Source organism: Hydra viridissima, unplaced genomic scaffold, assembly GCF_058129835.1.
Source record: "Hydra viridissima isolate aposymbiotic clone 2 unplaced genomic scaffold, HvirCarnegie_v1 scaffold_12, whole genome shotgun sequence".
Taxonomy (NCBI): domain Eukaryota; kingdom Metazoa; phylum Cnidaria; class Hydrozoa; order Anthoathecata; family Hydridae; genus Hydra; species Hydra viridissima.
In genome coordinates, this window is record NW_028324311.1 from 5,939,100 (window position 1) to 5,956,781 (window position 17,682).

Here is a 17,682-nt window from a genome sequence, read left to right on the forward strand (position 1 = left end):
AAATTGAAATAAATTTGCTCCTTTTTGAAAATTTTGCAAATTTTTTATTTGTTTTCTTTGCGACTTTTATCTGATTAGCAGTTAACTTTACATGGTTTTCATTTCACTTATATCTTTAAAACGATCACTAGAACCATGGTTCTAAAAAATAAAAGCTTGAAAATATTGTACTTCATAACAGAGATAATAAAATTTCTTTTTCCACAGATGACACTATAAAAAAATTAGTTAAGAAATATTTTTTTAAGTGTATACATTTTTATTTTGCAGTTAAAAGTTTGTTTTTTTTAAAACAATACTCTTATAAATAATAAATCATAATTTAACAAAATATTTGGTAACAACATATTATTTAAAGAATTTACTAAACATTCTGCTTTAATATAATTGCAAAGAAAATTTTCTTCAATTTCATCAACATCATTCATAAGTTTCTCTAATACATTGTAGGGATTAATATCGTTTATTGAACAGTTACAGGTTCTTAGAATATCATAAAACATTTCAGGATGTCAGGATAACCCAGAACCCTTTTTATTTGTCGTATTTTTGCCATCCAAATTAAACTAATGAGTTGGTTTCATTCATTCACAAGAAAAATACATTATTGTTTATGTTGGCCTCTAATGCTGCCTCTAATGCTGATATGCCATAAATACTGGCAAACGAATAATTATTACTCTGGTATGAGCGAGAACTTTATACACTGTTGCTGGATTTATATACCAACTGTATAAATTTAATAGGGAAAATGTTATGGAGCCCCGTTAGGCTATCGAACAGGCTTTTTTTTTTTTGCTTATTTACCTCATTCAATCATTTTAACAATTCATTCTACTGTGTTTTTCAAGAACACTCATAATTTAACTCTTATTTTCTAGGAGGGCGGAGCACTTTTTCACTGCCCTTATTTCACCGTAAGGCAGATATCGTGAAGATGATTTGATGACGATTACTTTATATCCAGATCTACTCAGTCCAGACACAAGAAAAATGCTAAGTCTGTTCGGCTTCATTCCTCGTTGATCAGTTAATTGAACGAATATTTATGTAGAACTTTCTTGACTTTAAAATGTGCCCGATAACTTTAGCACAATCAAGAATCTTGTATGAGGTACGCCTAGCTATTAGCTTTAGCCTTTCCAATGGTGTTTCCTTTTGGATCAACCTATTTCATTGTTAATGATACGACATTTCCATTTTTCAACGTCTTTTTTCAACGTTGACATTCATTATCTCAGAAATTACTCACGCAGTTGAAATGTTTACTATTGATTAAAAATCACAAAAAATAGCAATGGGGAAAGCCGGTTTTCCGATTTTTGTCCTCCTGATCACCATAGTGCACAGGTAAGCGTCGCATCGTTTCGTTACACTTTACAAGAAAAAAGGTCTAAGTAAGTATGGAACTTAATTTAACTTGTGAGAGACCAAAAATTAACGCGCATTTTTTTAAAATCCAGAGCGCTCTTAACCGTTAAAAGGTACGCACACAAGAATCCGTTTAAAAGACACGAATGAAATTTCAACCGTGACTTCCCAATTAATTAGGAAATATATCTCCTTCTGAAAATATAAGATGACATATCTAGTCTATTAAAAAGTATAATTTCTTACAACTTTTTTCGAGAGAATTTTAGAAATTAAAATATTTAAAAGCCATAAATTGATAAACATCCATCTATTTATTACTAAATACTTATATACTAAAAAATCCATTAATATACAATTTATATACATAAATACATATATCTACAAACGTTTATAAAAATGAATTGTTTAAAAGATTCTTAGTAAATATTATAAGATTTTTACATTTTCGTCTCTTTTGAAATTAGAATCGATAGTGTACTTGTTGACAAACTCACTGATGGGTATTTTTTGCGACATAAAATTCGTAACCATTCTCTTTGGACTTCTTCGTTTTTTATTGTATGAAAGAAAAATATAAACAGTCCTTGGAACGAGTTCAAAATACTAAAAGTCCACTGCAGAGGTACTCTTAAGTCTCCAACAGCTAAAAGACCAAATACCCAGGTCAAGCCAAGCAGGATAACACAAGATATTGTGGTTCGCACTCTGGCAAGTAAATCTTCTTTTGACTGAAACTTTTTCTTTAACGACAAATGATTTTGTATTCCACGAATTATCGGTACGAATAGCGAAAGATTAAAAAGCATCGCGCAACTTATTGGAATAATTGTCGTAATCAAAAAAGTACTTCCAGTGACAACACAACTAAAAAAACAGGGAGTTATTAGAAGATAGATATCATCAAAACTCAAACCGTTGTATTTTAATGCAAATTTCCGAAAGGTAATAACAGAATATTACGTGTTGTACTTCGACGTTATTCTACCATTAAAAAGTACTCACTAGTTGTTAAACCCATCAAACAGATCTTTCGTAAAGTAACTGGTCGCTCCAGAAACAATAGCAGGAAATCCTGTTGTTAAGTAAATATTGATTATGGTCAATAGGTATTGTAAACCAGGTAGAAAGAAAATTAAAATTGTAAAAAATGATTATCATCGTACCCCAGGTAAGTACACAAATGGTCCAAAACAACTTAAGGTCTTGACGAAACTGCAAGACAATTACAACACTTTTATACAAAAAGACACACTCAACAACCATCCAGCCAAATGTAGTTAACGTGAAGTAATGAAGCAAAGACGACACGATGTGACAAAAACGACTATTAGATGTTCTTTTTATTCCGATAAGAAACGTTATAACCAAAAATAACATGGATAAGCACAAATTGATAAGAATCTTTTGAGGCATTTTTCGGCGAAGATTTCTAAACAGAATAAAAAAAACCTATTTTTGTTCACTTAAGACTTAATCTCATACTGTCCATTTGATAGTAATAATATCAATAAATATTCTTTTGAAATATTCATCCAAGAACAAATTAAATTTTAGATTGTTAACAACTAAATGAACCATCAATAGATGAATAAAAGTATCATTAATAGAGATTACCTGAACAAAGCATAAGTAGCTAACGTCATAACTAATGCAGCAGCTGATACGATGCAACCAATAAAAGTAATCAGAGACAGTTCCACTGAACTGTAACTGTGCGTTGCATCAATGTCAAGAAGTACAGCAAAACTAGTTAGGTGATTACAAACACACATCACTTCTTTTTCTGAAGATGGATTAACAATTACTTTGGAGTTACACCCCCTACCAGACCAGAAGCCATCTGATGTATCTATGAGGTATTTAGTTTATGTTACAGAAAATACTTAACAAAAACTTAAAACAACATATAAAAGCTGGTATTGGAAAATCAGATACAAATTTTGTACTTAAAATCTAAAAAATACATTAAATAACCAAAAAGCATAAAAATACTCTTGAAGAACAAATTACTTGATTTTTCTTCCCAATATCGGCAGCTTAAATATTGATTATCTTTATGTGTGACTGAGAACCTCATTTCAAATGAAGTATTCATATCTTTGATTATTCTATCAATAACATTAATTGATATCACAACACTTGCCAAGTTGGCAGCAATACCATTATTCACTTTGGAATAAAAGAAATCACCACTTGAGTATGTAACAAAATATAGCTTAAGATGAGAGTTTTTGGAGATGAAACTTTGAGGTAGCCTCACTTTGCAAAGTGCATTTGGTACTGCTTCCATTTCATTTTTACTATTCACTAAAATAACTTTCTTTCCTTCTTCTTCAGAAACTGACATGAAAACGTCAGTGCTACTTTCTGAAAAATAAGTACTTAGTGCCATGTTGGATCCAGAATAAGTCAAGCTGGAGTTTACAGATAAAGAGGCTTCTGCAATCTGAGTTATCACATTGCGCAGGGATGCTGATGTTTCCTCATTTAAAACTGAAGAATTATTCATTGACAAGATCAGGTCTACACATTTTAACATTCCTTTATTTGCCTGGAAAAAAAAATCTGTTAAAAAAGGACAGTGCACGTTTTAAAAAAGCAGTTAATATCAAAACTGACTTAGAATTTGTAAAAAAATCTTAAATTAACCATGTTATATATCTGCACTACAAATAAAAAAAAATTTATTGGATTTGAAAACCTACTTTCACAACTACTTACAACTCTTTATTAAATAAAAAATCCAGTTATTAAAATATTATGTGAAAGCTTTTTTTTAATCAGGGGTTGAAAGACTCAAAGCCTTATACAGAAACCCATACTTTAACTGGAGACTTGCCAGGAAGCCTTCAGTTAAAAAATGGGTCTTCAGATCTTTTATGTTTCCCCAATGTAACTATAATTAAAAAACTTTTTAGGAGTTTTTTCTAACTAAGATTGAAGAGGTTCAATTTTTTGTATGAGTATACTTTAAATAGTTATCAAATAAATTTTTGGTCAAAAATTCAGACCTTGCTCAAGAAATAATCTAGAGTATTTAAATTTAGACAACCTTTAATTGATCAATTATGACATTTTTCCAGAAACATGATAAACTATTATTCTATATAGTACAACAAATTTATAAAAAGATAAGTTGATTATGTAAAAATAGATTTTTAACATATATAAACAAATAAAACAATTAGGTAATTGTGCTTTTTTTGATAACATTACTTGGTTTTAAATATAATTTAAATATAATTTAAAATATAATTGAAGAATAAAATTGAAAAATACTTGTCTATAAATTAAATTTAAAATATTTGATCAATAAAAGACTGAAAAATGACACCCCAGTCATTGTTCAAACTAAAATTCGAACAGTGAACTGCAAACTTAAATCTGCTTAAGGAATCAGTGTTTTTTTTGTGTTTGTGAAGAAATATTTGAGAAATTCAACAGGAAGAACAGTAGATGGTTTTAAAACACAGACTCTTGTATTCCAGTGAAGAAATTCTCTACTAGTGCTACGATGTAAATGATAGACAAATAAAAACTTTTTTTGGAAGACAACAATAATGATATTAATGTCAATTTGGAAAGCTGTTTAAAATCTAAATTTATCAATGCTTTAATGTTTTTTGCATGAATCATCTGTATATTTAAAAACATAGATGAAGATGTAAACATGTCTTTTCTTTTATATTTCTTAGAAATAGTCTATAAATTGAATAGCTAAATACTTTTTACTAAAATAATCAAAATATTAGAAAATATATATTTTCTTCTACTTAACTTTCAACTACTTCTGGTAATTCAAACTATTTTTCCAGATTTATTAGATTTTTAACAGTTTATTTCATTAAATTGAAAACAAAATATAGTTTTGTTATATGAATGCTGGAGGCATAGAGGTCTGAAGGTCTAAACCTCAGAAGAATGGAATACCAAGTTTCTTTAGCCCTTTCAAGCCCTGCTTTAAACTTTTTTTTAAAAAAAGAACAAGCCATAAACATGGAGAAATTAGAATCCTAATCTTTTCTCAAAAATATTTTTAGTTTTAAGAAAAGATTAGGATAAATATTACCTCATCATTGGTAGAATTGACAGCAATTGATTTCTTCAGGATGTCTGCTATAATACCAACATCGTATGAACTTAGCGTCATATTAAACTCCTCAATTTTGTTTAACAAATTGAGAGTTTTATTTTGAAGGTTTTCTGATGTAATATTTTCCTGCATTGACACAAAAAAAGATTTTTAGTGTGAATTACTTCCTAAAATAAATTTAACATTTATAAACTATTATAAATAATTCATATTAAAACTATAAGTTCAGCTTTTCCAAGAAATTCAAAACACACAAAATAAATATTGTATAAAAATAACCTGCAACATAAGAAGTAAATTTGACGTTTCAATTGATTTTGAAGCACAGTTTGTGATATCCAATAAAGACCAACGAGCAGAAAGTCCATCAAACATACATTTTCTTGTTATGTTTGTACTATGAAATCCTTTTAAAGCACCGTATGGACATTTAAGAGAAACTGTTTTGTGAATTTGAGTCTTTGTAAAGTAAAACTGACCTTTGAAGTTTTCATCACCTTCAGTATCTTCTTCACAAAAGACTAGTTTAATGCAACAGATTAAGAATTTGTATCAATTCTATCAATAACACTTAAAGAGGGAAATATGTTAAAATTATAAAAAATAACTAATATGGGAGGATGAGGAAAGGGGGTTGGGGTTGGGGATTGGGATAAAAATAAAACTTATTTCATATTTAAGTTACATCTCTGCTCTTTAGATGTGTCAAACTAGTGTGATTGTTTCATCTTCATCAAGAATTTTTTTAAACATTTTCATTTATTTTTCATCAAGTTAATAAAAAATTTTAAATACAATACTAACTTACTGTCTAAGCTTTTATAAGGAGTAACACTTGAGTTTATCACTTTTACTGGGTTCGATAGGACAACTAAATATCAAATTAAAAAAAAAATATATAAATAATATAATAAAAATAAGAACTTATTTACACAAATCAAAACAAAAAATTGTAAATCATTTTATGAATTGGGCTCAAAACTTTCTAGTTGGATATAATTAGCAATAACTCGAAAAATACTGAACGAATTAATTTCAAATTTTTTTTTTATATTGAATTTTATTGTATCATTTAATGTTTTTAATCAGTTTGTAGATTTCAAACCACAAGAGCTAATTGTTTACCACACAAGGATCAGGGAGCAAACTTTTCTGTCTGAATATACTTAAATTTGTTGCTGACATAGACACCCTAAGACTGATAATAATATTGATAGCGAAGCAACTGTGAGAAATCCTTTTTGCAGTACATTGTGTTATACTCAATAAAATTCTAACCCCAATTGATATTTGTATAATGGTAAATCATTTTATTTATATAAACAAAAATACAAGCTGTTTTCATTGGCTGTTCAATACTTTCAATACTAAAATATTCAACACATAACACACAAATATACAACAAAATGAGCAAAAAGTAAAGAAACATGTGCTGTTTTGTATTGTAAACAACTTACTTAGAGAGAACAAGAAAAGATGTACAGTTGAACCTGATAAAGTACAATTTCCTAGAGTAAAAAACTTACTACTGCTGCTGTCATATTGCAACGCAGTGGATAATGAAGGCTCAGATTGGCTTACTAAACTAGATAATACTCTTGTTGTTAAATCTATGTTGTATGAAGTATGGAATGTATAATCTAAAAAGAGTGTAACAAAGGACAAAATCTTTCAATAGAAAAATAAACTTATTCATAAAATTCAAGGGCTGAACTTAAAAAGCTAGAACCAGGTGTAACAGCAGAAGAAAACTTAAAACTTTAAAAAAAAACTTACTATATTTTTTATTGTGCTCAAAGAATACTAATGAAGAAGAGTACAATTGAATAGTTGAGAAAGGCACTAAAAAATGAGCAGTCAAACCTATAAATTAAATGTAATTTATTCTTGTGCTGCATAAATTAATTTTTCATATTTATTCAAGAATTACATTTCTAAACTAACAAAAAAATAAAAAATGAAAAAAATAAATAAATAAATAAATGAAACATTAAAAATCTATATAAAAAACAAAGTAATAAACAATACTATAACATGACTCACTGTAATTGTCATCATTTTGGAATAATACTGAAGACGATGACTTCAAAAGAATATTTGAGGTAGGCAGTAAAACTTGCACTGTTGAGCCTATTATCAGTTAGTAAAAAGACTTTTATGCCAAAAATATTAAAACTAGATTAGAAAAATACTTAAAAGAAACAAAAATCAAATGACGCTTTACAAGTGTTTTATAAGCTTTATAGTTTTATCTTAAAAAAGTAGTTTGATATTTTATAAAAAATATAAAATTTGAGGTGCATTTTCCATAAACTAGTACTTTTGTCTTACATTCTTTAGAAATGTTTTTGATCAATTCTAAACAGCTTTAAGCCTCCACTTATCCACCAGTGAATACAGTAACTTCATTTGCATACAATCAATTATCAATTAAGATACTATAACTTTTTATCATTTTACAAGAATACTCATAGGGACTCGTTTAAAATGAGGAATTGAAAAATAACATTTTGTCTTAACTGTTCTTCTGTTTCATTTTCTTAAAAAAAAATTAAAAAAACAACAAATAATATCCCATTTATTTGTCATTTTTCCATATATTCTAATTTAAAATATTCTCAAGTAAAGATCTTTATACACTCTGTTTTCCATAGGAATTTTCCAAATAAAACTGTAAATAATTCAACACGACTTCTGCAATCAGAAAATCTAACACACAAAACTACAACCAAAAAAAGGAGGAATATCAAAATAAACATAGGATTAGGAAAAAAAAAAGAATCAAAATACAGAATTTTAGAACTCAGTGGATAATTGGAATGACTAATGAAAACAGGACATACTGTTTGCAACTAGTGATTGCAATATTGAATTCTGAAAATTCCAATCTTTTTATTGATCTTATTATCTTGAAACTTATTCATTTAAATTTCAAAAAAAAAAAAAAAAATTCTAATCAAAAAAGTTTTTTGACTTTATTTTGTAGATTAAAAAACGAGACCATGTATTGTTTTAATCAGTTTAAAAAGTTGTTGACATACAGTCGTTTGTACATGATGTTCATACCAGCTGTTTATTGTATAATTATTTATTGTATCATTATACTACTTATTAAATATTTTTTTGCATGGTTTTATCCAATAACTTATAAATTTAAAATTTATTGTGCAAAAAAATTTGATATACCCCCTCCCCCATAACTAATCATAACAAATCATCACAAGACTTAAACCCCTCCCACTTGATGTAATATATGAACAACCTCTTACAAAACTTTTTTTTTTTAAAAAAAAAAAAAGAAATTATTATAATTAAACACAAATCAAATCAACCTTTAAACAATTATAAGAAAATATAGAAATAATTAAAAACAGTATTAGTTCTCAAAAAATTCACTATACTTGCCATCGTGTTGGAAGGGCAGTGATGAGTTTAACATTTGAGTCGAGGTTGAAGTGAAAAAAGGTGTTGATGAATCGTAACATGAAATTAATAAAATATTATTTGCTCTTAAATGTTATAATCAGTAAAGCAATCTAAATTTAAAAGAAAACAAATTCAAAAAAGCAAAAACAACTCTAATGCTGTCTAATTTTTGACTTACTAATATCATGTTTGTACAAAGCTGATAAAGAAGAGCTTAATTGCTGAGTTGATGTAGGCAAAAAAAAATGCTTTGTTGAATCTAAAATCAAGCTTAACATTTTATCTTCCATAACAAGACTTTTTAAGCATTTTCATTTATTTATCATAAAATTAATAAAAAATTTAAAATACAATACTAACTTACTGCCCAAGCTTTTATAAGGAGTAACACTTGAGTTCATCACTTTTACTAGGTTTGTTAGGACAACTAAATATCAAATTAAAAAATAAATTTAGAAATAATATACTGAAAATAAGAACTTATTTACACAAATCAAAACGTTTAAATTAAATAACCTTAAAATGGTTAATTATTTTATTTGTATAAACAAAAATACAAGCTGTTTTCATTGGCTGTTCAACACTTTCAATACTAAAATATTCATCACATAACACACAAATATCCAACAAAATGAGCAAAAAATAAAGAAACATATGCTGTTTTGCATTGTAAACAACTTACTTAGAGAGAACAAGAAAAAATGTACAGTTGAACCTGATAAAGTACAATTTCCTAGAGTAAAAAACTTACTACTGCTGCTGTCATATTGCAACACAGTGAATAATGAAGGCTCAGATTGGCTTACTAAACTAGATAATACTCTTGTTGTTAAATCTATGTTGTATGAAGTATGGAATGTATGACCTAAAAAGAATATAACAAAGGTCAAAATATTTCAATAGATAAATACATTTATTCATAAAATTCAAGGACTGAACTTAAAAAGCTAGAACCAGGTGTAACAGCAGAAGAAAACTTAAAACTTTAAAAAAAAACTTACTATATTTTTTATTGTGCTCAAAGAATACTGATGAAGAAGAGTACAATTGAATAGTTGAGAAAGACACTAGAAAATGAGCAGTCAAACCTATAAATTAAATGTAATTTATTCTGAAATTTGGAAAAGAAATAAAATTAATGTGACTGCAAGACAAGGTGGAATTCCCTAGTAACTGTAATTGAATTTTTTTGGTTATATGATAAAGTACAGAAAGTTATATTTGAATTTAAAATAACAAAGTCACTTTATTGACTGCAGCTCAAGCATTTGAACTTTGTGGACACCCTATATAGTTATAAAAAATTTTTTTTAACAACCATTGTATCATTTATTTTTTTGCATAGTTTTCTCCATTAACTTATAAGTTTAAAACTTATTGTGTAAAAAATTTAATATGCCGCCTCCCCCATAACAAATCGTTACAAAACACAAACTCCTCCCTCCCTCTCAGCACATGATTTAATATGTAATATATAAACAACCCCTTACAAAACCTTTTTTTTTTAAAATACAGAAATTATTATAATTAAACATAAGTCAAATAAACCTTTAAAAAATTATAAGAAAAGATAGAAACAGTTAAAAACAATTTTAATTCTCAAAAATTCACTATACTTGCCATTGTGTTGGAAGGGTTGTGATGAGTTTAACATTTGAGTTGATATTAAAGTGAAAAGAGAAGTTGGTGAACCTTAATTCAAAATTTAAAAAATATTATTTGCTCATAAATGCTTGCAACAGTAAAGAAATCAAATTTAGAGAAAAAATTTTAAAAAGTAAAATCAATTCTAATGCTGTCATAACTTTTGACTTACTGATATCATGTTTGTACAAAGCTGATTGTAAAGAGCTTATTTGCTGAGTTGATGTAGGCAAAGCAAAATACTTTGTTGAATCTAAAATTGAATTCAATATTTTCTCTTCCAAAACAAGACTTTTTAAATGGACCAACTTTAGTCTCAAGATAACCATTAAAAATTCAGGGAAAACAACATCAATTAAACAAATCTTCAAATATTTACTTAAAAAAATCAGAAAGAACAAAACCTTATAACCAAACAAATTTGTAACTTGATTGTAAACTTGCAAAAACATGTTTATTTGAAAATATTTTAGCTCCTGCATTATTATAATAAAAAAAAACATAACATGTAGGAGTATATAATTTTAACAATTAAAACCTCTTTATAAAAATTTAGTAAACTTTTCTAGAAACAAAAGTAAAGCTATTTCTAAAAAGTTTGAAATCAATTCATTAATTGTTGTTTTATAACTTTTTTTATTAAAAAAAATTAAATCAACCTGAAACAAACTCTAATTATTTGAAAAAAAAAAAAAAAAACAGGTATTGTGTTTTGGAAATTATTTTTGTTAAATTTAATAAACATGGATAAAATTTATAAATAGCATTTAGTAAACATGGATAAAATTTAGTAAACATTTAGTAAACAACAAAAATTTCCTTCATGTAATCAACTGTAATTAACCAATTTAACTCAATAATCATAATTTAAAATAAATAACAACAACAAAAAAAAAAATATCAAAAAAAAATACTCACTACAACTAATAACTTCAGAACTTGGACCCATATTATCGTTAGAACAGCCTTGATAAGTGCACACTTTTATAGGTGGAACTTGACATTCTCTAGTTCGCAATTGGGAGTCCAATGAACAGACAGACCATTCACTCCAATTAGTCCAGTAAGACAGTGGTTCTTTAAAATTAAAAGAACCATTTTATATTTAAAAAAATAATACTTAACTTCTAAGTTTAAGTAACAAAATATTTTATTTAGTTTAAAAACTGTAAAAAAACAAATGGTTTTTTACATAAAATATTAAACTATTGATTTTCACATAAAAATACACATATATATGTAAATATATCCACTACTACTCAAAAGTTTAGAAGCCTTTTCTATAGTTAAAAAATGCAGAAAAATACAAATTTAGAGCTATTAGTTGGTTGTCATTACAAACTACAAATAAAGGCTATTTTAAGGCAACTACTATCTTTTTTGTTGATTTATATTTTTGTTTCATTGAAGTATGTACCACTATTTTTAATGACAACTGAAAATTCTAGTCATTCTATTTATAATTTTCAAAATACCAGCTATACAAAGACTGCCTAAATACACTTTTTTTTTTTTTTTTTTAGCTCTACACTGCAATGAAACATGAATCCCAACACTTTGAATAATAAACTGACAGTTAAGCACCAGATAGAACTTATGGGTAAAAGTTGTATGTTTTTTTGTTTTGTTTTAAAAAATGTGAATATGTCATGACTTTAGTTTTACCCGCTCAAAATCATACTTTTCTGCTTAAAAATTCATTTAAAATCACACACACACACACACACACACACACACACACACACACACACACACACACACACACACACACACACACACACACACACACACACACACACACACACACACACACACACACACACACACACACACACACACACACACACACACACACACACACACACACACACACACACACACACACACACACACACACACACACACACACACACACACACACACACACACACACACACACACACACACACACACACACACACACACACACACACACACACACACACACACACACACACACACACACACACACACACACACACACACACACACACACACACACACACACACACACACACACACACACACACACACACACACACACACACACACACACACACACACACACACACACACACACACACACACACACACACACACACACACACACACACACACACACACACACACACACACACACACACACACACACACACACACACACACACACACACACACACACACACACACACACACACACACACACACACACACACACACACACACACACACACACACACACACACACACACACACACACACACACACACACACACACACACACACACACACACACACACACACACACACACACACACACACACACACACACACACACACACACACACACACACACACACACACACACACACACACACACACACACACACACACACACACACACACACACACACACACACACACACACACACACACACACACACACACACACACACACACACACACACACACACACACACACACACACACACACACACACACACACACACACACACACACACACACACACACACACACATATATATATATATATCAATTTGATAAGGCTATAATTATATTCAAAAATTTTTTCTTGCTAAAAAGTAAACTAGAATAATATTTGGAAAAAAAAAAAAAAAACAAAACTGGAATATTATAAATTCAAAAATCGTTTCATTTATAATATTATACTTTATTATTTTAATCTTTATTTATTATATTTTAACTAACATTATTCTCATATATAACAAAAGAAAAAAAAAAAGTTAAAAAATAAGTAAAAGCATAATTAAACATATTATTGAGTAACTTTTAATTTAACTAATAACATCGTTTAACAATTATTTTATCGTAAATGCAGTATTTTCCTCCTATAATTTTTTCGCGATGTTAATACCTACATGTAATGACCATTGCGGTGTATTTCTTTTTTCTTTCATGATTTACGATGCTTACGATGCAAAGGTATGAATTTGAACACGTTCGAACTCTTTCGGGAAAAATTTCGAAAATTTTTCTTTTTTTTTTTAAAAAAAAAAAGTTAATGCATCTAATGTAACATCACACAACAAGCTTCTTTTTTTTTTTTTTTGTTGCAAATAATCCTAGGCTAGAGAAAGCCTTTTCAGCTTCCACAGATGTTGGAGCAATAGTTTTAAGAGCATTAAAAAGTATAACTAAGTTTTTGGGTCTTGATTTGCTGACTTCAAAAAGAGCCATTTCTTTTTTAATGAGGTTAGATCCAAATTCAACTTTGACAATTGTCATTTGAAAATCAGATGTTTTATTAAAACATTTCAGTTCTTAAGCTTACGTTAACTCATGGTTATTATTTCTGGTATAATCAGATATACCACTATTATTTACTTTATCAACATCAGAGTCTTCCTCACTAGGCTAAAATAATTTTTGAATGAGATTGGTGGCAAAATTTTGAAAAAGTTCGAACCTGAACGTTGAAAGTTTGGCGTAATGTTCGAACTAGCAGGCCTACACTAAAGTTCACACTTGCCTTTCTATGATACATAATTTATAACAATAACAATAGCAATAATAATGATAATGATAATGATGATAATAACAATAACAATAGCAATAATAATGATAATGATAATGATGATAATAACAATAATAATGATAATAATAATAATAATAATAATAATAATAATAATAATAATAATAATAATAATAATAATAATAATAATAATAATAATAATAATAATAATAATAATAATAATAATAATAATAATAATAATAATAATAATAATAATAATAATAATAATAATAATAATAGTAATAATAATAATAGTAATAATAATAATAACAATAATAATAATAATGATAATAATAATAGTAATAATAATAATAGTAATAATAATAATAACAATAACAATAATAATAATAATGATAATAATAATAATAATAATAATAATAATAATAATAATAATAATAATAATAATAATAATAATAATAATAATAATAATAGTAATAATAATAATAGTAATAATAATAATAACAATAATAATAATAATGATAATAATAATAATAATAATAATAATAATAGTAATAATAATAATAGTAATAATAATAATAACAATAATAATAATAATGATAATAGTAATAATAATAATAATAATAGTAATAATAATAATAACAATAACAATAATAATAATAATGATAATAATAATAGTAATAATAATAATAATAATAATAATAATAATAATAATAATAATAATAATAATAATAATAATAATAATAATAATAATAATAATAATAATAATAATAATAATAATAATATAGGCGCTTTTTGACTTTCGCACCACCACCCAACCACTATTTTAATTGCTGATTATGAAAGATCACCGCCCAAAATTAAGAATAACGTATAAAAACACTTTTTGACCAATCCAAAGTGCATTATACTCAATTTAAAAAAAATTAAAAATCATACGAAAACGTCAATATTCACCATTTTTTCAACGATCTTAATTCTAAAAGTAGTAGGTTCCTAGTAGTTTCTTAAGAAAATGAACGTGATTTTTTCCCCACTAATTAAAATTATAAACTACAAAAGTTTAGTGAACCACTTTAAATTTTTTGTCGGTTATGGTTTAATCGACATTTTTAAATTTTTGTCAAGAAGAAAAAAAAAAAAAAGAAGAAGGGAAAATAAACATCTCCATGTTTATCTTTTTTTAGTGATTTTCCTTACGTTGAGTAACAAGCAACTTGAAAACAATAAGCACAATTTTTACAGTTACATTTTTAAATTTGATCCCAAAAATGAAAGATTGATTGTTCAGCATTGTACCCACATGAGCTCTGACAAATAATCTACTGTCGTGATGCTATGTGGGTCCGAACATGGGTCTTTCCTTTTTCTGAGGGAAGGAAGGTTGTAATTACACCGTTTACCACTGGTCTATCTGTAGCTTCTTTAGTAGTTTTTAACGCCTAAAGGTTTTCGTTTTCTATTTTTTTTTTTTTTCTTTTTTTTTTTTAACAGCAACAAAAAAGAAATATTTGAGCATCCGTAACTTACGGATCGTAAGTTATTCCGGTTAATGCGCAATTATGAACTATAATTGTGCGCAAATATGAAATTTAATATCTATAACAGTGCATCAACAATATGGATTGATGCGCATAATTAGATTTTAGAAATTTGAAAGCTATAATTACGTAATCATTACTTTTAAAAACTTCAAACGATTTTCAAACGATAAATGATAAGTGTTTTACCTTGTTTTACGCAGCGATAAGTTAAGTTAAACCATTTTCCTTGCTCTAAGATCATATCGCTAAACGTTACATTATTGCAGGAATCGATCTCTTGCGGAGTAATAATACACATCTTTTGAAAATGACAAAATCTTTGGGCATCATTTGTAGACTTTTCCAAATACTTTGAAAAAGTTGAATTTTCTATTCTTATTTCTTCAATTTTTATTAGCAGGTCGTCAGAGCAGTTTATTATAAAATTATCAATTATATCATTTACCATATGGCATGGCTTTATAGAGCACTGTCTTGCTTGAGTGAATGCTAAAAAAATGGGAATCGTAAAATAAAAAGCAAACAAGTCAAAGCATTTACATTTGTAAGGATTTAATTTATAGATAAAACTTGTAGGCTGCATTTGGATCAAATATGAACTTTCGATATAAAAATGTAAAAATAAAATATATATGTTGATAAATAAATATATAGTGAAAACTTTCATAAAATATAAGACAAATATAATATAAAAGAAATATTAAAAATTCGTAATCCGAAGGAATAAAAATTCATTCAAATCATCAAGATGCTTTTAAATCACAATCGTAATGCACCTCAAAAAAACAAAATTTTGTGTCTTATCACAAAATAAATTTTCTAACAGCACAGAAAAAAAGATCAATAGCTTACCACACAAAACTATCACAACAACTGCAAGGGTAAAAAATGTCTTGACAACCGAAGACATTTAACGACAAAATAAAATTTTACTTTTAAGATGCTACTTTTGATCTCTCTTTACTTTCCGCATCTTAAATTTCATTTGTTTTATAACTTGATTCATCAAAGATCACGTGGTGAATAAGATAAACTCAGCTGTTGCCCACAACCTCAAATGTGTAAATCAATCAAAGTTCAATGGATCCAATTCAAAGAATTTAAACTCACCAATTATTCAAATTAAAAAGTTGCAGCCTTGTATATTTGTGATTCTATGAATAACGCTCATTTGTTAAACACAGTAGTTTGATTCTAAATAGACAGTGGCTAATAATTTAAGCAACGGTAGCTTTAGTAGTGACAGTAACAATATTCGCATCAATGATCGAGTAATCATCGGTGGTTTTTAAGCAAGATTAAGTTTAAGCAAATATATGCATATTTAAATTAGAAATCTAGGAGTATATAATCCGCTAATTCTCTATTTACTGTGTTCTCCTCACAAAGAAGTCTTTTAAAACAAGTTTGATAATAAAGGTGCAAATTTTATATCGAGAAATGCAAACGCTTGAGATAAACTTTTCTTTATCACGAAATTCTTCTTTTAAAATCGGATTCTTTTTCGAAAAACCGGAGGTTCACTCAGTTTTTTGAGTGGATGTTTTTCTAATACTTTTTAACTTTTTCAAGTAACATGAACCTAAGTTTAATTTTTTTTTTTCAATTTTTTTTTTTTAAGTTTCTTTTCAGCTCCGTACATCTTGGAACATCGTTTTGGTTGGCTGTTTAATGTGCTTATTTTTACTTCTTTTATTTTGTTAACTTAACTTAAAAAAAAAAGAAAAAAGAGGTTGTACTTCTCGCAAATATAAATCCTAAGTAACCATCAAGCCACAAACATTCACGCGTAAGGTCACGCGTAAAAGAAACGTGAAAAATTGTTTAAAAAGAAAGAAGGATCTTCTTAACAGAGGTTATGTTTTAACTGTAACCTCATTCAAAACCTTCAGAAATCTGGTCTTAAAAGAAATCTGGTCTTAAAGGCTAACGTCTCCAAAGTGATTGAAACACGAACTATTTTTTAACCAAAAAGTTTTCATTACCTGGTGAGTAAAAATATTGAAATCAACATTTATTGGATTTTCTATAAAACTTCGATAGAAAATGTA

At 27.4% G+C, this 17,682-nt stretch overlaps 1 protein-coding gene across 11 annotated transcripts; it reads right to left on the reverse strand.

The window, feature by feature from the left end:
- Positions 1-1,666: 1,666 nt before the first annotated feature.
- On the reverse strand, positions 1,667-16,689 carry LOC145193935 (adhesion G protein-coupled receptor G6-like). Of its 11 annotated transcripts, none has more exons than XM_090067797.1 (21): positions 16,484-16,689; positions 15,818-16,120; positions 11,456-11,614; positions 10,710-10,790; positions 10,514-10,585; positions 9,895-9,960; positions 9,645-9,758; positions 9,258-9,320; positions 9,070-9,152; positions 8,873-8,948; positions 7,511-7,597; positions 7,244-7,330; positions 6,994-7,107; positions 6,276-6,338; positions 5,747-5,988; positions 5,444-5,593; positions 3,385-3,925; positions 2,989-3,223; positions 2,538-2,803; positions 2,377-2,446; positions 1,667-2,238 (listed from the first exon to the last, which is right to left on the reverse strand). In XM_090067797.1, exons 1-21 carry the CDS (start codon positions 16,539-16,541, stop codon positions 1,812-1,814), a joined length of 3,357 nt encoding a protein of 1,118 aa, XP_089923923.1. In that variant the 5' UTR covers positions 16,542-16,689; the 3' UTR covers positions 1,667-1,811. The 11 variants fall into 11 exon arrangements, with proteins under 11 accessions (XP_089923923.1, XP_089923920.1, XP_089923922.1 ...); XM_090067794.1 differs by having other exon boundaries at positions 8,873-8,944; positions 9,072-9,152; positions 9,895-9,981; XM_090067796.1 differs by having other exon boundaries at positions 7,244-7,309; positions 9,895-9,981.
- Between the last annotated feature and the right edge of the window lie 993 nt (positions 16,690-17,682).